The sequence below is a fragment of the Eubalaena glacialis genome, chromosome 7 (assembly GCF_028564815.1).
Source record: "Eubalaena glacialis isolate mEubGla1 chromosome 7, mEubGla1.1.hap2.+ XY, whole genome shotgun sequence".
Classification (NCBI taxonomy): Eukaryota; Metazoa; Chordata; class Mammalia; order Artiodactyla; family Balaenidae; genus Eubalaena; species Eubalaena glacialis.
This window is the reverse complement of record NC_083722.1, coordinates 105,723,317-105,742,610: the sequence shown is the minus strand read 5'-3', so window position 1 is coordinate 105,742,610 and position 19,294 is coordinate 105,723,317. Positions and strand designations below refer to the sequence as shown.

Here is a 19,294-nt window from a genome sequence, read left to right as displayed (position 1 = left end):
TTCCACGTCAGGCTCCGCCCCATGATGGCCCCGCCCACTCAAAGCAGCTCTACGCTCCGCCGAGACCCCGCCCCAAAGATCACGCCCCTCTAGGCCTCGCCCACCAAATCCTGGCCTCTTAATTTGCTTATTTAAGGCCCGCCCAGTTTTATTTAATTTCTCCACTCCCCACAGGTCCCACTCCTTGCGGTCCACCAAGGCTCCATCCCTCCCACTCTGTCCCGACACTCCCGTCCTTCCGCCTTACGTATCCTCCCCCGCCCTCCACAGCCTCCGGGAGCGTACCACTGTCCCCACTGTCCCAAAGAGCCGCCGCGAGTTTGGGAAGCGCGCGCAAGCGCGCTCTTCGACTTTCTCCGGGGTCCGACCTCTCTCTCACCGGAAGTACGGTTGAAGCCCGGCTAATTGGATCCAGAGGTAGCCAATCCACGGAGAGTTAAGAGTCGCCAATGAGAATCGGGCGTGGCGGCGGGTGGGCGGGCCTTTCCGTGGCGCCGCAGCGGTTGGCGCGGGCTGGGCTAGCTGCCCGCCCTTGAGCTTTCTTCTGTGGGCTCGGGTGTACTCGGCACGCCGGCGTGTGCCATCCCCGTTCCCCACGGTCCAGGCGCACTGTGCGCCCTCAGGCCCCAGTCCTCACTGTCTGATCTTCTCAGAGCCCTGGGATTCCTCAAGGTCTGCCCGCCCACAGAACCAAGTCCTATCCCTCGCCGTCCTTAGCCTTTCTCACCGAGCCTCTCCGGGCTGATCCTCGCCCTCCTCAGTCGGCCTCCCCTGAACCACCCCCTCACTGAGAATCGCGCCGGAACGCAGCTCCGGGCCCGCCGAGCCCCTGAGGTGTCTCCACGGCGTCTGGCTCCCGAGGATTCTGCCTTCGCGCTCACCCGCTGAGCCGCTCCCCTCCAAGGGCTTGTCCCTGAGCCTCGACGCTGTAGCCTTAGGCCTCCTCACAGACTTCCTCGTCAGAGGCCTGCCTCCTCGGACTGTCCCGCCGGGCGCCGCCCGCTGGCTGCCACAGCTGCTCCCTCCGTCTAGGGCCTTCCTCCACAGCCGTCCCTCAGCCCTGCCCAACGGGGCCTGGGTAGGCCTTCCTCGGGGACTGCGCCCAGCGGCCCAGAGAGGCCACAGGACCACCAAGTGTGTGGCCCCGGGGCAGCCCCGGTGCTAGGGCCGGCTGCCTGGCCCAGGAGAGATGTATCATGTAACTTCTTACCTTCTAGAGAAAGACAAAAAACAGGGACACAAGAACTGCCTCTGGGCGGTGATTCTTGGTTACTGTATCTGAGCGATTAGCCTTCAGATTCCTTAAGGGACAGACTGGCAGCTGATTTATCTGTGTCCCTCTTGCCACAGTTCCTAGCAGGGGGGGGCTGTGAGCCTGGCAGCGTCTCAGTTCCGGGCTTCAGGAGCCCCAAGGCCCTGGGGCAGCTGCTTCCTGTGCGTGTCTCCTCTGTAGACACGACAGCCCACAGGTGCCTAGTGCTTAGAGGGCATTCCTCCAGTAAATGTTTAAATTGGAAGAGAAGGTGTCAAGGTGGGGAATGAAGAGTCCCTCTGCATTCCTGCTCAGTCCCCAGCTAAACAGGGGAAGAAGGGTCACACAGCTATAGTGACTCTGAAGCAGCACCCGGACCGTCCCACTGGCAAAGGACTCGAAGCATCTGCAGTTCACGAAGGAATGGCCACTAGACTCTTCCCTTCCAGCCGTTCGGCATACTGGTTGAAGAGCCAGCTTTGGAGGCAGGCTCTTGTTCAAATGCTAGCTCTGCGACTTCCTAGTTGTGGGAACTTAGGCAAGTTACTTAATTTGTCTAAACCTTGGTGTCTTTGTGGAGATATCTACCCTGTCATTAACTTTCCCCACAGTTATTGCAAGGATTATACAAAACTGTGTCTCTAAAGGTGCTTCAGCACAGGGTCTACCACTCAGTGAAGGACATGGGGAATGGGAGCTGTCATACTGGGTTAGCCAAAAAGTTCGTTTGGGTTTTTCCGTAAGATGTTACAGAAAAACCCAAATGAACTTTTCGGCCAACCCAATATTATCTTTGCTGTTGTCTTACAAATGCAGCAGGCACAGCAGCCAGCAACCGCTTGGGCCCAATCATTTACCATCCCTGAGGAACACAGCCTCCCTGTTTATCCCTTTTGCCCTGGCAGAAGGCAAGAACCAAGAATTCCAAACAGACCATTTATTTTCTAAGAATCAATATATTTTCTTCCTTTGAAATAAATACAAACCAGTTTGAAAGGCGGGGGAATCTATGGGAAGAAGGGAAGTGGGGACAGGCCCCAGTCTTTTTTTTAGTACCAAATGACTCTGGCGCGACCCGGAAACGCAGTTATAAATGAGAATAATTTAAATTCTCCACTATTTACAGTATTTACAACAGCAGGGGAGGGGGTCACCTAGTGCCCCTCTTCCAGGCTGGACAGACATCAATCTCACTGCTAGGCTGTGCAGATGCCAGCTCACCTCACCACCTCAGGGGCCTCAGGCCACTAGGCAGTTAGGGGTTCTCCTGGCATGAGTAGGCAGAGGTGGTTGGATGGCCTGTTTTACGCAGTGTCCTAACCTTGGCCCACCAACTTGCGCTACAATGCCATGAGGTCTCTGGAGCTTTCTGGCCTGTGGGACCTCCCCTCTCATTGCGCAGAGCCCCCATGGGCCCTTGGAGTGTTCTGTACAGTCCAGCTGCACTCAGGGCGGGAGGGACCTCCCCCACCCAGCTTCCCCTGAGACTGGCCCCAAGACCAGGAATGAGTCAGTGCAGAGGCCGGTGCCACTCCAGGACAGCGAGCAAAGGGGAGGAGAGAGGTGGCTGGGCACTGTAGGTTGGGCTGTGCTGGATAGTATCAGTCACTATCGCTGGTCTCACTGCTCTGCTCGCCCTGCACCTTGCTGCGGTGCTGCAGAGCCCTGTGGTAGGCGATCTGTACTGACTTGCGGATGTTGGATTTCCGGCCCTCCAGCATCTTCTCCTTGTCAAGGTCCTGGTTCACGCCCAGAGGAACCAGCTTAGTCCTGGGCAGCCACTGCCTGTAGGACGAGGTGAGAATCGAGTAAGTCATCTCTTATCTCTGGGGGAGCAACAGGCACCAGCCTTCCTCACTTGTTCATTCCTTCAAAAACTCCTCCTGAGTGCCCCACTCTGGGCCAGGCTCTGGTGGGAATTAAAGAAACCAAGAGATGCAGTCCCTGCTCTCAAGGAACTGCTCACAGGCTAGTGATGAAAAGAGCCCAGTCATTGGTCACAACGGGGTAATCATAGGGTATTTATGGGCACAAAAAGGAGCCTTGACCAACCCTGAAATAGGTACCTTGTCCAGTGGGCTCCAGGCAGACTTAAGTGACATTAAACACCCTCTGCAGACAATTAACAACCAGAGACTACACGTGTAAGTGTGCCGGAACAGGGATTCAGAACCTGAATGATTATGCCTGCTTTATCCCCATCTTGTCACCATGGAGGCAGAGGTGGGAAAAGTAAGTCTAGAAGCCACCTTAGTCTGGGTGGGGAGCCACCCCCACATTTGTCACAGTCACTCACGGTCCTTTGATTTCTAGCTACAGCTGTCAGCTGCTGCCCGCTCAGTCTCTCAGACTCTTGGTCAACACAACCCTTTTGCTCAAAGATCTAAGTCCCTCCCCCACTGATTTATGACAGCTCAGGCTGTCTGTTGCTGGAGTTCCCTGGCAGCCTGCCCCGATACCGAGGGTTCCATCTGTGGCTATGAGTCACATCAAATGCTCCCCTCCTCCCTTACCAGGTTCGCTTGTTGTCAAAGAAGAGGACGAGGTAGAGATGCTCTCGGGCTTCCTGGGTCATCTGTTCCCCAAGTTTCAGCACCTCCAGTGGGGGCACAGGGATGGGAACCCCATGGTGGAACATACCTTCCCGGGGCATCTTTGGATCAATGATCTAAGGGTGTAATAAGACCTTGGTTTAGTTCAGTCTCCTCCTTCCCAAGGCTTACCCTATCCAAGAATTTGGAGACTACATCTGAAGTGGGAACAGAAAAAGGTTATCACACTCCTAGGGCTGCAGTGCTGACCCTTGGCTTCTTCCCATGCTGAACTATTTCAGATCCCAAGGGGCAAAGGGAAGAAAAAGGGAGAGATGGAGAAACTAACCAGGGACCTCTAAGTGTCTATCTGCCAAAGACTCCTGTGCTCTGCAGCTCAGCAGAGAGTAGGAAAAGTCTGCTACTTTTGAGTGTGTGTTCTGGGGTTGGAAGACAAGGGATATGACAAGAAAAGTGGAAGCCTACCAGAGCTGGGTATGATGGATACCCTCGGCATTTGGCCCACACCAGGTCCAGAGCATCCAGCGGGGAGTCCTCATCCTCTGACAGCCAGCCAGCTCCCCGGCCCAGACTCTTCCTTACCACTTCACAGGAATGGGAGAGAGGGGGCGGATCAGCAGTCCGGGGTCTGGCAAGGCCCTGGCACTGGGCCCCCAGAACCCCTGGCTTTGGGCGGGCGTACTTACTGCTGTGGCCCACGCCGCGGCCAGTGCCCACGGAGTAGGCCTCGTTCTCAGTGCCTGAGGTATCTTCACTGCTGTCCTCTGGGAACGTGCCCCGAGAGAAGGAGGGCTTGCCCCGGCCTTGTTTTGAAGGCGTTGTGCTGTGGACAAAAGGGAAGCTCAACTCAAAGAAGGGGAAGAGTGGGGAATGGCATGGTGGGTATCCTCCCTTCTTTAAGCCCCTAGGGTCTAAGACGTTTGGAAAGCAGAGGCTACTTGAAGAATTTCAAACTCAAATGCCCTCAGGGACTTGGGGGCGATTTGACTGAAGTGGGCTGGATATAGCAGTAGTGATGAATGCATGCGCAACAGTGGCCAGAATTGCCAGTCTGATTTTTAAAGAGACTATAGCAACTGGGAATTTTATATGGCACTTCCGAATCTTTTTTTTTTTTTAATACCATGCTGGCCAAACAAAATATGTCTGCAGGCCAAATCCAGGCCACAAGGAACCGGTTTATGCCCTCTGTTCTAAACCATCAGCTTAACACAGGGTGGGCCCCTCTGTTTCATTATGGTGACAGTCTCATCTATTCCATTTATTTTGCAGAGAACCTTTGGTTTGAGCCATCTTAATCTAGGCTAAGATGGCTGCCACCCCACTCCCCATAGGGAAATCTGGAAGGCCATCCCGGAGGTGGGTCTTGATCCGGAGGACTGGTACCTGGTCCGGTCTGAGGCAGCACTGCTGCTGCTACTGCTGCTGGACTCAGAGTCTGAGCTGCTCCGAGGAAGGCTGCAGTCATTACGATATACCAAGAAACTCTTCTTTACTGGCTGGTTTCCACCGCTGAAGCCGTTGGCTGGTAAGTCTTGGTTGGCGGGAGGGGGGAAGGGAAGGAATCAGTCAGGAAGACGTAGATCAGAGATCTACTGGGGGTAAGAGGGACTTAGAGCTTGGCTTTCACTTCTGTGCTGGAAAATTCCTCCAACCTTGGCCAGCAGAGCTAGCTCTGGGCAGTGTCCACCACAGTTGGCCACAGCTCTGCCCCACCCCTTGCACTTCCCTTGGCAGTTACTGGCCTTAGGACACAAATGGCTTAAAGGAGATTCCCCAAGGAGGATAAGAAGAGAAAAGGTGAAGTGATACAATGGAGGAGGGGGGCCCCTGGATGGGAATCTAGCTGGGTCATCATCTCTGGGCTTCAGTTTCCCCGTCTGTAAAATGAGGGAATTGAATTCAAGGATTCCTAAGGGCCCTTCTAGCTCTGATATATCATGGGCAAATGAAGGGATAGGTGGGAGTTATATTGGGAAGGATGGCGGCTTTGCTCACTCTACTGGGGGGCTGGGTGATGGTGAGGCTCACCCATTGGGGGGTCTTCTGTGGATTTATCACTGTCGCTGTCTGAACTCGAACTGGGCCGAGGGCTCCTACCCCGCTTGCGCTGACGCAGGGAGCCCATGATGGGGAGCTGGGGGGGCCCCACAGGACTGCCTCCGTGGCTGGGGGTCATCTGGCTCTCCCGGTTTTTTGGGGGCCGGCCCGGCCTCTTGGGCGGTCCAGCTGTCTTCGGGTTCTTTTTGGAGAACAGAACTGAGGTTCTCCTGCCCACCTCATGTGCGGGGGTTGAGGACATGTTGGGACCCAGGCCTGGAGCAGAGAAAGAGAGAAGGAGAGTCGGTGAGGGGCCTGATGTGGGAAGGGCATACGTCCAGGGTAGGCCCTGGGTATATAGGACCATAACTCCAGCTACAGTAGGGGAGATAATTGGGGGGGCATGGAGTTGGGAACATTGTCTCTTATACAAATAGCCAGAGAGGCAGCTAAGAGGCCCTTGACTGGGGAATGAGGGAGAAAGTGCAGCTGGCTGTGCATGAGGGACCTCTGCCTGGGGCATGGCAGGCGCTGAGTGTGTGCTGCAGAGTCAAAGTCTGGCTGGCCTCGGGGTCCACCATGCTGCGGGGTTCAGACCTTTGCTTGTCTCCTGGCTGCTGCTCTCCTCGGCGGCACTGTCTGTCTGCCCGTCCTTGTCGCAGGCTGCCGGGTGGGGTGTCAGGCTGCCCCGGCTGGAGGGGCCATGCCGCTCAGGCCCATCTCGTCCAGTTTCCCGCTGGTTGGCAAGCTTGCGCCGCAGCGCCGTCATCTCTTTCTTGATCATCTTTGCACGCCGTGAGCGGCCCACGCTCTGCTTACTGGCATTCACCTCATCCAGCCGCTCGAGCAACAGCTTCAGCTGCTCTTCCACTGGCAAGTGCTTCTGGTTCTCCAGCAGGACCAGCCGCTCTTCCTCTGCTGCCAGGGGTGGGAATAGGGAGGAAAGGGTCAGACTCAGGGCAGTCCTCTGGGCCCCGTGAACCTGGGCAGGCAACAAGAAACCCACTCTTCTCCCCCTCTGCTTCTCACCAGGAACAGCTGTAAAACAGTAGCACCGAGATGTGGAATGGCAGGGATTGCTATCCATTCACCCAGTCTGGCTTCTTAGAGAGCATTCCTGGGGATAGCTTGCCACTGCTCAGCCTAGCTGCTTCCTGCCTACACTGCCTGCTCCCAGGAGGGGACTTTGGAAAGCTGTTCATCCCTGGCATTGGCCTCTATGTGGAGGTGTGACTTATCACCCACCATCTTCGGTGTGGTGTGAGGCCTCGTCTCCAGCCAGGCTGTGGGGGATATGCATGCCCGTCTCAAAGTCAATGCCCATTTTTTCTGCCTGGCGCCGGGCCTGGCGGAGCACAGCACCACCCTGCTCACGGAGCCGCACTGCTGCCCGGTAGAAGATGGTATCCTTGGCATTGTACTTGAGGCAGTTGCTGACGATGAGGTTGAAGTCCTCCTCAAAATCATCAAAGTTCAGGTAGCGGTAAGCCTCCAAGTTCTGCTTCATGGTGAAAAAGTCCATAGGCTTTTTGATGTGGTCTAGGTAGTCAGGTACCTGGGAGAACACGGTAGGTGTAGCTAAGTGGAGATACGTTCCTCATTCCCCCTGAACCCCTGTTCCTAACAACCTCCCTTGAAATGCATCCAGCAACCTCCTCCCACCACAGTTAGAGGCAGGCATACAGCACAGGGGAAAAGAAAGCTGGATTCTAGTCTTGACTTTACTAGTCACAAGCTGTGTGACCTTGGCAAGCCTCTTAACCTCTCTGGGCCTTCTTTTCCTCACCTAGAAAACAGTAATGAAATTACAGCCAAATCTACCTCCTAGAGCCATATGAGGCTTTAGTAAGAAAATGACTAGGGGAATCCTCTGGAAATAACACCTTGCATTCCTATAGCTCTTTTTACTTATCATTAAGACTTGTAAGGAGGCTGCTGCCTCAGGCCTCTCATTTTATACCTTTTAGAGAGAAGAGTCTGCCAGTCAGGACCTAGGGCTTCAGAGATGGTTCTTTAGGTGCTGAGCCTTCTAAATTCTCCGTTCTAGGGTTCAGCACCCGGAAAGTGTCTTCCTGCCCTGGGATTATTCATTTGGCAGACTCAGTCCCTGCCTCTGGGGAAGGAGTGCAGATTGCCTCCCATTCTGGGCCCTTGGGATATGACAGGGACAAGACAGAGTCCAGGTGATGCATGTGGCTCCAGTTCATCCTGGAGCCCCAGAGCCACCAGCCCCTCTCTTCAAGGTCCCCTCCTAGTCCCTGGCCCAGACCTGAAGCGGGGGTGCATCTGGGAGAGGAACAGAAAGAAGGTGGAGTGAGGGGAAGGGATTCTTACTTCGTCCAATTCGGTTACCTCAGACAGAGGGACCGGCTCGCTGAAGATGTTGCCTGTGTCCTTCTCTTGGAGCTGCTCCAGGGTTTTTCGAAGGAGGATGAGGAAAGGGGTCAGCTGCATCTCCATGGCAATCTGCTGGACCTTGATCTGACACACATAAAGGCCCAATCAGCTAGGCCTAGGCCAGTCCCTTGGCAGAGAGGTCTGAGGAGATGGTTGTAGCTGGTATGGGAACTCGCCTTCCTTCCCACCCAACACAGCTCGGTGTACTTGACTCCTCTGGACTTTCCCTTCCTTGAGCTCCCAGCACCAGCTACCTGCATCACATAATTTAGGATTCCGCTCATACTCTCCTGTGACATTCTGCTTCCGGTGGGCCTGAGAGCAAACTGAGCTCAGGAGACCTGACTCCCGCATCAGCCCTGTTGCTTCCTGGACAGGTGACACATACTTGTCCATGTTTTCTGTTTTCCTGGGTCTGTTTTCTCTACTGTAAAAAAGAGTTGGCCCAGGAGCACTCACCGTCTCCCTTTTGAGTTTCTCCCGCTTGCGGATCAGCTCCACCAGCAGCCGGGCTCGCTCCAGGTCATGCCGAAGCCGCTGCCAGGACTTGAGCTGTTCTTTGAGGGCCCAGTTCTTGTCTTCAGAATCTCTCTGAAGAGGCAAAAGAGGGATCAGGAAATGATGAGAGAGCCAGAGGGGACGAGAGCCCAGGAAACTTGGGTCAAGGGCAGGTAAAGCCAAAGGAGGGAGCACAGTGATTTATTGGTAGGCTCACTAACTAACTGAAGTGGAAGCTCCTCAACCCACGTGTCCCCTAGGCCCAGCACAGAGTCGGTGCTCAGTATATGCTTGCTGTGAACGAACAGATGAACACATAGGAAAAATGCGTTAAAAATAATCTGTAAGGATTTCATCCTGAGCTTGCTTTGAGGCCTAGTTTAAAGGAGGAAACAGCCCAAGCCCTCAGACACTGGAAACTACAGTCACAAATCTCTGTCCTTGGGGACTTCCCTGGCGGTCCAGTGGTTAAGACTCCGCGCTTCCAAGGCAGGGGGTGCGGGTTCGATCCCTGGTCGGGGAACTAAGATCCCACATGCCGGGTGGTACGGCCAAAAAAAAAAAATCTCTGTCCTCGTCCCCCTGGCACTAGTTCCTAGAGCCCACAGGGAATCTGACACAGTACCCCAACTTGGTCACAGTTCCTCTGAGACTGCAGGTGTGTCTGCAGGCGACGCAGCAGTGGGACCCCATTCCGTGACTGCCTCTTTAGCGTCCAGTAGCTGTGCAGCCTCTGCATGAACTGGCTCTTCCTTTGGATGGTCAGGCGGTTAGTGATTTTACTGAGCCTGGGAAGCAGGAGAGCAAAGAGAAAAACCTCTTGGGCCCTGATTTTCTTAAGCAAAACAGTGGTCTCTGGCTAATGAGAGTTTCTGAGTGGGGCTAAATAGGGAATAAATCTATTGTCAAAAAGGCCTATGACACTGAGCTAAGGCAAAGAAGAGCAAAGAGAGCTGTCAATGGCAACTCAGCAGACAGGAAGCCAAGCTCCCAGCTCTAAGCCAGATCCATAATTCTGTTCACCAGTGGGTCAGGGAGCCTGGCCCCTAAGACTGCTCTTGTCCCTGCAGCCCAGAGTACTGTTTGACCCTGGGATACCCAACTCAGACTGAGCCTGGGAAGGTTTTAAGATGAAGTACTATTGTACAGCAGTAAACTATAGGAAATCAACTAGATAGCACAAGAGAGAGTAAAAAATAACTGATGACTGCAGCCCTCATTTGGACTTATTTGTGGCAGTAACCATTTCACAATTCCTTGAGCGTATCCTTCCCCCTTCCTCATTCCATTCTCCCTTCAGAGTCAGACCATTTCTTCCATTGTGGCTGGTAGCTATTCCATCCTCTTTCTTCCTAACTTAAACCACCTCATCAAAATGGAAGGCAGTTTAAAACACATGTTAGGTCTGCCAGATAAAAGCTGAAGTTTCTGGTTCCTAATGTAAAAGCCAGGTGACCTGCTAGAGCTCATCTCTTTTGATATTAAAAAAAAAAAAACAAAACCCCCCAAACTTCTATGTAGCTCCTGATAGGAAGAAGATACCCCAGCCCTGTCACTCCACTCAGGGGGCTGTCAGTCTCCAACAGGGCTTCTTCCCTCAACAGCCTGTCTACCTGCTCCCCTCATACCTGTGTGGTGGGATGCAGGGCACAGACACCACAGGTGCTGCTGCCCGTTTCTCTGCCAAGATCTTCCGCGCCTTCTTCATCTTGATCCGGGACTTGGCCTTGGCCTTCTTGACCTTCTCTGAGCTCCAACTCTTACCCTCCTCCTCTTCCTCCTCCTCCTCCTCCTCACCCTCGCTGTGGGATAGGGCAGGCAGGCGGCGTGCTGAACCTGGAGGTGTATGGATGTCGCAGTAGGCAGTCTTGCGGACGCTGAAGGAGGTGCCATTGGCACCCGTCTCCCGCACAGGCTCCATCTTCATGTAAAGGCCGGCCTGCTGGGCACATGTCACATGGAAGGCTGTGTAGCAGTTGGCCTTGTGGCACTGGATGCAGGCCCCTGAGCCCCGCTGTTTGCAAATGTAGCAGGTCAGCTTCCAGCGAGCTGGCGGGATGTGCTCGATGCTGTCGATAGGCTCCAGGAAGACCGTGTTGGCAAAGCAGACCTCAGGGATCCATAGGGCACACACCACATGGGCCCAGCGCCCATCATCTGTCTGCTTGAAGGCACCACCCTTGTTGGGGCACAGGGCGCAGTCCACAGCACGGGAGGGTGACTGTAGGCAGCGGCGGCACAGCCACTGGCCCTCAGGGATGTAGGGGACACCGTAGCACTCCTGGTGCACAGCCAGGTTGCACATGTCACAGAAGAGGATGACATTGCTGTTCTGGCACTCACCATCATTGCAGATACAGCACACAGCATCCTCATCCACTAGCGCATTGGGGTCGCCTTTATTGTGGCTCTCAAAGTAGGACTCTTTCTCCAGCCGGTCCATTAAGTACTCAAAGATTTCCTGCGGAATGGGACTCACACCCTCCGTCTTCCGCCGCTCGTTCATGATATCCAGCCAGATGTAGTCCTCCTCATCCATGTCATACTCTACTTCCTCATCCAGCTCTTCCGCCGACTTCTCGATGTACCTGCAGTGCACAGAAGCAGCTCAGCACCAGAAGGTTGAGATTTCCCTCCCTTAAAGACCATGGGTTACATCTGCCGAGCACTCACCCTATTCCAGGCCTGTGCCTTTACATCTGTGTTGTCTCATTCTATCCTCACCTTTACCCCAGGCACTCTAAGTCCTATAATTATTCTTATTTTGCAGAAAAGGAAACCTTACATTTGGGGAGGTTAATTCACCTGCCCTGGCCCTCTTGTGAGAAAGTGGCAGAGCTGGGATATGAACCCAACCATGCCGATTTCAAAGCTCATGTCCTGGCTGCTACACTGCCTCCTTTGAGGTGCAGAGGCTCAGCCAGGCCCCTGAAGGATGGGGCAGCTAGGACCCATTACTGGGGTGGTCTGGGTGATGGTACAAGGAGTCAGGGGAAGGAAGGTCCTCAGTTTTCATTTGCAAATCATACATAAGTTGTTTTACCACCAACTGGCTATGTCCTGAATGCAGCTGCTGTAGGTCTCCTGTTAGCTGGTGCCAGCATCAGCTCAGGGCTCCCTCAAACTCTAGGTACTCTGTGCTCTCTGGATAGCCTTGGGAAATAACAGTCAGAATAGCTAAGATTTACTGAGCATTTACTATAAGCTAGGCATTGTGCTAAGCTATCACATTTATTTTCCCCATAGCCATAGGGTCAGTGTTTTTATTGCCCTCACTTTATAGATGAGGAAACTGGAAGCTTTGAGAAGTTAATTAACTGCCCAACACACATAGTTCACACAACCAGGAAGTGGCAGAGTGACGATTCAAACTCCACTTCACAGCACTCAGTGGGCCAGCAGGGCTGCAGCTAAGGATTGCTCCAGGTGCCTGCGATACAAAGCAGGCTCCCCACCCCCTTGCCATGCACACTCTAGGTGGCCTGACCCTGGAGTTGTAAAGCTACAGGGAGCTTCAACGGAAAGAGCAGGGCTTTGCCCTCTAACAAACCTGGATCTACATGCTGGCTCTGTTACTTTGTGGCATTCAGGACATCACTGCCCTTTTCTGAACCTCAGTTTTATTGATGACAGAATGAGGATACTACTTACTCCCAAAGACATCAGGATTAAATGGAATTACAAAAACAAATGGGCTAAATCAAGTGGCACACAGCAGGCCCTAGATAAATGTTACTTCCCATGCCTCCCCTCTCCTCTCCACAAGGGAAATGTGGCTTTGGGGGCTAGAGCAGGCCACGCAAGCATAGGTTCTGGAGCCATGCTCTGGATGACAGCAGGCGAGTGAGCTAACCTCTCTGGGCCTTGGTTTCCACATCTGTAGAATGGTGATGCTAACTTGAACCTATTTCATACAGCTGTTGTGAACATTAAATGAGTTACTACAGGTAAAGGGCTTAGAACAGTAGCTGGCACGGAGCAAGTACTCAATAAATGTTAGCTTTATTATTAGTTTTTGTATAGATCTGCCCCACCCTGTCTTGCGTTATAACTGTTTTTGTGTCTTAACTCCTCCACTATTAGATAGAGGCAAGAACCATGTCTGATTCACCACACAGAAAGAGGTGCTCAGTGTTGTTCATTTGAAAGACATTTAGGGGGTGGAAGGGAGGACAAGCTAAAATACTGTGTCTATCAGAAGCAACTTCTTCCTTAGCCCTTTACCTCTTCCCCAAGGTGAATGCAATGTCCTCATCCTTGAAAAAGGGTGTGGCTCAGGGCTAGTGTGAAACATCTGGTCCCTTCTAGGCCTTGGCACCAGCTCTCAACCTTTTCTCTGCCACGACACACGTCACGTTATGTGATGGTGCATAACACACCCCCACGGTGCACCAAGATTACAGGCTGTGGCGCAGATAAGGTAGGCTGCATGTCACGTACAATTCCTGACACAACAGCTGACACTCCACCCTCTCTCTCCCCCTCAAGAAAGCATACCAGATGTGAGCAAGAGCAAGTGGTGTTATTAGAGAGATGACCTCAAATCTTCTTACATTTGTATAAAAAGTAAATCATTTCCAAAACAGGCAGTTCTGCTCACAGTAGTTAACAAATTACATGCAACACACCTCCCAACTGATTGCAGTGCACCAGCTGAGAGCTGCTGCCTGGAGAACAGATCTGATCCCCCGGAGGAAAGAGTGAATCTGAGTGCAGGGATGAAGAAAAGGAGCAGGAGGAGCTGGGCTGGACTGCCTACTGGAGCCAAGAGCGCTGAAGAGCCATTAGGAGAGAGGGCAGGCCCAGAGAGGGGTCTGTGTGTTGGGAGGTGGGCATGGCAGTCAGTACCAACAGACAGGAGAGACAGTGGAAAGCCAGAAGGAAATGGAGCTGGGCTGAACAGATGAAAGGATGGAAGAGAGGAAGAAGAGACTGGCTAGCATGTGAACAGCGGTGAGAGAAGAGTGACACACTGGGCCAAATTACTTGAGTTCCCAAAGATTTGCTTTTAAAAAACTGAGATTTAGTATAACATCACATGGGTTGCCCTTCTGGTAAAAACTACCTTTCGTATAAAAACCTTTACAACAAGTCCTTGTCAGAGATCAGGCTTTCTGATTAGCTGATACCAAAGATGGCTCCTTAACGAACTCACCCAAATGCCCTCTTTGACTTGATGCCAAGACTCTAAGAAGTTTTACACTTGGTTTTTATTCCATCCTTCAGCTAGGGTTTCTGTGTGTAGTTCCACCACCACACTTCCCCACTCCTTCATTTTTTACCTCATGTTAAAGGAATTTAGCCTTATGCCTGTGACTTTTTAAAAATATTAATTAATTAATTAATTTATTTTTGGCTGCATTGGGTCTTTGTTGCTGCACGTGGGCTTCTCATTGCGGTGGCCCCTCCTGTCGCGGAGCACGGGCTCCAGGCGCGCAGGCCTCAGCAGTCGTGGCTCGCAGGCTCTAGAGCGCAGGCTCAGTAGTTGTGGCGCACGGGCTTAGTTGCTCCACGGCATGTGGGATCCTCCCAGACCAGGGCTCGAACCCGTGTCCCCTGCATTGGCAGGTGGATTCCCAACCACTGCGTCACCAGGGAAGCCCTATGCCTGTGACTTTATTAGGAGCCACTGTGACTAATTTTTGGAAGGAAGTGGGGTACTAAGAAACAGTTAAATGAAACAAATAAAAGGGTCCTTGGAGGAGTACAAAACATAGGCGATGAAAATACTGCTTACGCAGGCTAAAGGATGGGTGACAGTAACACGACAAGTAATGGGAAAATTACTTCTTTAGATTTACAAACTGATTTTATAACCTTATGAAATCATTGTCCCTGGTCTTGTACCTTTAGGCTAGCAGAGGAATATTATACCTACTCTGCAGATGGGGTCACTGCAACACCAAAAGCTGGATGCCTTTCCCAAGATCACAGAGTGATGGAGTAGAAAGAGGAACAAAAAATGGGACCTTTTGATACTGTGGAAATAGTGCAGCTTTGGAGTCAGAGGAACCTGGGTTTGTCAGCTATCTACTGACATGTGACTTCTCGTAAGTCTGGTCCTTTTTCTGGACCGTGGTTTCCTCATCTGTGAAATCGGAACAATACCTACCTGAGTGAGTTGTGAGAATAAAATAATGGAACGGCTATAAAACACCCACTGCAGGGCTGGGCATGTGGCAGTGTATAGGAAGTGCCATCATCATTAGCTGGGGCACTCTTCTGCCTTGGCAGGACCAGTGTGCTTCTGCTATGCTTTACCCCTGCCACTTCCTATCACCTATCTTTGACTCCTGAGCCCTGCTTGACCAGTTTTCCAGAGTTGGGAGGCGGGGGCGGCCTTACCGGTAATAGGAAGTCGGCCGGGGCGGGGCGTCAGGGGTGTCCTGCTCCAGCTCCCGGTACACCACCTCCGGCAGCTTGGGGGTGGTGCTTGCAGAAGCGCTGTGGTGATGGTGGTGGTTGGAGTCCTTGCGCTTCTCCTTGTTCTTATGCTTGCCTGACTTGGGGGTAGCAGCCGGTGTCTCAGTGTTCTCCTTATTGCTGCCGTTCTCAGGGGCCTCCTCAGGGGCCTCCTCATCTTCTGACACCACATCCAGGTTGTCAAAGATGCTGATGCGGTGGACGCGGCCGTGCAGGTCCACCTCCACCATGCGCTGGGCCTGTGCGTAACTCATCACCTCACGGCTGGGCGACTGGGATACCTCTGAGGGGGTGGGCGACTGCTTGTTGGCTGGGCGTGACTGGCGCCCCTTCTTCTTGTGCTTTCGGAGTGGAGTCTGCTGTGGGGGCGGTGGGTTGTCATGGTCATAGTGGTACAGGTGGTACTCAATACCACTGTAACTCTTGTAGACCTTGCGGCAGGTCTCCACGGGGCACTCATACGGTGGCTTAGTTGCCCGCAAGTTGTGGCAGAAAGTCTTCACGTCAAAGTCCACCCCCATGCTGTCACATCTAGAATGTACAGATCAGTTAGCACAGGCCCAGGGAAGAGTTCCTGGCCACCCACTCCACTCTCTCCAGCCCTCCCTCTCCCCAAGGGTCTTGGCCAGCCAACCTCTACAGCAGCTCCAAATGCCCCCTCCTCCACAACATGGCCATAGTCTCGGCCTTATCACCTCTTGCCTGATCATCCTGCTCTATGTCTCAGTTCTTCTAGCCTAATCTCACACAATGTGTCCAGAACGATCTTTCTACCAAGTAGAAATGATCATGTTAGTCTCTTGATTAAAAGCATCCTGATGTTCCCCACTTACTTCAGGATAATATCCAAATTCCTTATGATGATATTCAAGGTGCTTCTTTCACTGTTTGGCCTTAGTCCTCCTTTCTAGATTCTTCTTTTCACCAGTTACAGCTGTATTTCTGTCTAACCAGGGCAACTTGCCAGTCCCTGAATGTTACAACCTCGCATTCCTGCAAGATGATCTCTATTTAGAATGCCTTCCATCCTCCCTGATTAGTGAGCTCCTACTCATTCTTCAAAACATGGCTCGAATGTCACTCCTGTTATGCTTCTTTGTCTCTCCCATGGAGAGCTGTGTTTCCACAGCATTTCATCCTCACCTCCACCATGGCATTCACCACACTGGAACTTCTCTGTCTCCTCCCATTAGACTGGGAGCTGTGCAGTGCAGACACCAGAGCCTACCCACCTCTGTATCCCCAGTACCTGGCATGTAGTGCTGTTTTGGCCAATGAATAAATAATCTGTTGAATGAATAGCTAAATGAGGGGATCACCAGTTCTGGAGCTGAGACGGATGAAGGCTAGTGTCAGCCCATGCGGAAGCCTGAACAGGTAGCCAATGATTTGGTCCTGGACTCCAGCAGAAATCACTTGGGTTACAGAAAGAATTAGTTAATTTCTGAGGCCTTTACGGTAAGCCTATGCCCTGGCCCTGGGAGTGGCACCAGGCCCTAAGGGTACAAACAGGAACATGACAATCCAGGCACACTCAGCTCCATGCTGGTCCTCAGAGTCCTCCCTTCCTCCTCTCCAGTGTTCCTGGGTGAGTGGAGACAGCAGATGGCACCAACCCCCAGGAAGCCCAGCTTGGTCAGAGAGATTGCCCCAATTTCTCCAGGCCTAGCTGAGTTCAACAATTTAACTGTGGTCTTGGCACCATTCCAAGCAAAGCCACCCTGAGCTCCCTGATTAATAACGGTCCTTGTTGGCTCCTCTCCTGCGACTTAACCAAGCTAGTGAGCTGCTCCAGTCTCTCTGTCAAAGCCCCAAATTGTCACATCAGTAAAACTACTCCTTAAACTCGCCCCTACTTCCTACCTGCACCTGTCTTTAAACAAACCAATCAGAAGCACAAACAAACTCTCCTCTTTCAATGATGAGTCCCTGGTGAACGCTGCAGCTCTGCTGCCTCGGCTCCCTAAGCAGCACAGAAACCTCCAGCAAACGTCCCGCTGGGACTCAGCAGAAGCACAGAGGAGAGACAAGGCAACTTAGACCCGAAAGCCCGTGGGGAGGGCCCCAGGCCCAGGGGTATGGCGGCGGCATCTGCCCCAGGCGCTCAGAGGGCTGGAGGAAGTAGGGGGCGGAGGCCAGAGGGATTAGGCCGGGCCCGGGCGGTGCCCGCAGCCCTCTCCCGGATGCGGCTACGTTTCCCCTTTGTCAAAGTGTAAAAAGTTAAACAAGGCTCCTCTCCTGCCATTGGCCCAGGCAGCCCCAGGCAACCCCGAAGGATACACTGTTGCCCGGGATGCAGGCTGTGAGCTAATGCACTGTCAGTTCTTCGGGCTGGAGTGGCCCGAGGGTACTCGGGCCGGACAGCTCAGTGCGCGCCCCACGAAAGTAGCCTACCCCTTCCCGGCTGGCCACTCCCGCCCTGGTCCCTGGCCCGCACTCACCGGCCACCTCGAGTCCGGGCTCATTGCCGAGGGCGCCCGCCGGGGCTCCGACCCCACTAGGGGAGGCCGGCGGGGAAAGACGGGCCGGGGATGGGGAGCCCCAATTCCGGAGACTGCAGACCTCGCCACCCCGACCCCCTGCCGCCCCACGCTCTGGCCCGGCTCCCTGGGATTCCCGCGCTGACCCCTGCCGCTCCCAGTCCCGCCGGCGCCCCGGTCTCTCAATTGCGGCGGCCGCCGCCCCTTTCGAAAGCCCCTAGGTTGCCCGGTCTCGGGATCCAGCACCGCCGGAACAATGGAGGCTCCCGGAGGCAGCACGGGGACGGCGGCGGCGGAGACGGTGGCGGCAAAGGCAGTGGCAGCGGCGGCGGCAGCAGCGGCGGCGACGGCGTCTGCGCAGGGTAAACGCGACGCCGCAACGCTGCCGAGCTGCACTTTCGCCACAGATCCCCGCCCGCCCGCTGAGGCTCGAGAGGCCATTCTCTGGGATTCGGAAGGGCCCCTGGACACCCTACATGGCTTTTCTAGCACCTCCATCTTAGAGTTGAGTTTCTGGGGACTGAAGTTGCGGTACTCGGGATCCGGAGTGGTGGGGCCGTTTGTAGCGAATCTGCGGCCACGTACGGTGAGCGCGGACTGGGCGTGAGGAGCCCGCCCTTCTCCCTTCCCCCTCTGCCTCTCTCCCCCCATCCTCCCTCCGCCTCTCTCCCCCCCTCCTCCCTCCCTCCCTCCCTCCCTCCTGCTGGCGCCGCGGCTGCGGTAGGGACCTGGCCTTGGTCTCGGAGGAAGGCGGCGAGGCGAGGCGGGGCGGGAGCCACGGGGCGGGACTGGGGGCAGGGCCAAGAGCAAGAGGGACGCGGACTGGAGCCTAAGGGGGACCCGGAGTTATAGGTAGGGGCGGGGCGGGGCTGGAAGAGAATAAACCAGTCTACGGGGCGGGGTTTGCTGAGAGTGGGCGGGGCCATCTGTAAAGCAGACCACAGTAAGGAGAAGAGGGGCTGAACGGGGGGGGGTGAAGCGTGGGACTAAACAGAAAAGTGGGCCTCAGAAAAGAAAGGGCGGGGCTTTGGGTGGGCCTGGAACTTGGAGCTGGGCTAGGGAGAAAGGATATAGCTGGGAAAAACGATGCGAAGCTGAAGGTAAAGGGTGGGGCTTGGGAAAGGTAAAGGGGCAGGGCTGGAGAAAAGGTGTGAATCTGAAAGTAGCGGCCTGATTGGGGGTGGTGCAGAAGGCTGGTGGGGCGTGAAAGGGGTTGTGTAAGGTAAAATGAGATTCAGATGCTGGAACCCTGTAGGTAGGCGGGGAAATGCTTCATGGCTACGGGTTGCCGGTTGGAAGATAGTGTCAAAACAGAGCTGCTTTTAATGTGACTGGGCCACTTAGTAGCTATGTGAACTTGGGCAAGTCGTTAAATTCTTCCTACCTCATATCGTTAAATTCTTCCTCACCTACCTTTACTTATTTGTAAAGCTGAGCTCGACAACTCTGTTGTCAGTTCTTGGGGGCTTCGGAGAACTTGGGGGCCAGGAAGAGTCCACTTGTTAAACAATACTTGTTGCTGAGCCTGTCCAGTTTTGCCATCAACGGGGAGCGTGAAAGATTCTGCCAGGGTTCTGGGGCAAAGCCCAAAGCATCTGGAAACTTCTATTTTATCTTAACACAAACCTTGCTGTTGACCCACTATAAAGTAT

At 53.8% G+C, this 19,294-nt stretch overlaps 1 protein-coding gene across 5 annotated transcripts; it reads right to left on the bottom strand.

Annotated features, from left to right (window-relative positions):
* Positions 1–2,207: 2,207 nt before the first annotated feature.
* On the bottom strand, positions 2,208–17,962 carry BRPF1 (bromodomain and PHD finger containing 1). Of its 5 annotated transcripts, none has more exons than XM_061197200.1 (14): positions 17,604–17,962; positions 15,085–15,693; positions 10,368–11,327; positions 9,365–9,527; positions 8,701–8,832; positions 8,179–8,325; positions 7,090–7,399; positions 6,442–6,762; positions 5,836–6,120; positions 5,191–5,338; positions 4,491–4,627; positions 4,270–4,388; positions 3,766–3,920; positions 2,208–3,037 (listed from the first exon to the last, which is right to left on the bottom strand). In XM_061197200.1, exons 2-14 carry the CDS (start codon positions 15,681–15,683, stop codon positions 2,854–2,856), a joined length of 3,660 nt encoding a protein of 1,219 aa, XP_061053183.1. In that variant the 5' UTR covers positions 15,684–15,693; positions 17,604–17,962; the 3' UTR covers positions 2,208–2,853. The 5 variants fall into 5 exon arrangements, with proteins under 5 accessions (XP_061053183.1, XP_061053184.1, XP_061053185.1 ...); XM_061197201.1 differs by having other exon boundaries at positions 6,442–6,759; XM_061197202.1 differs by having other exon boundaries at positions 8,197–8,325.
* Positions 17,963–19,294: the final 1,332 nt, after the last annotated feature.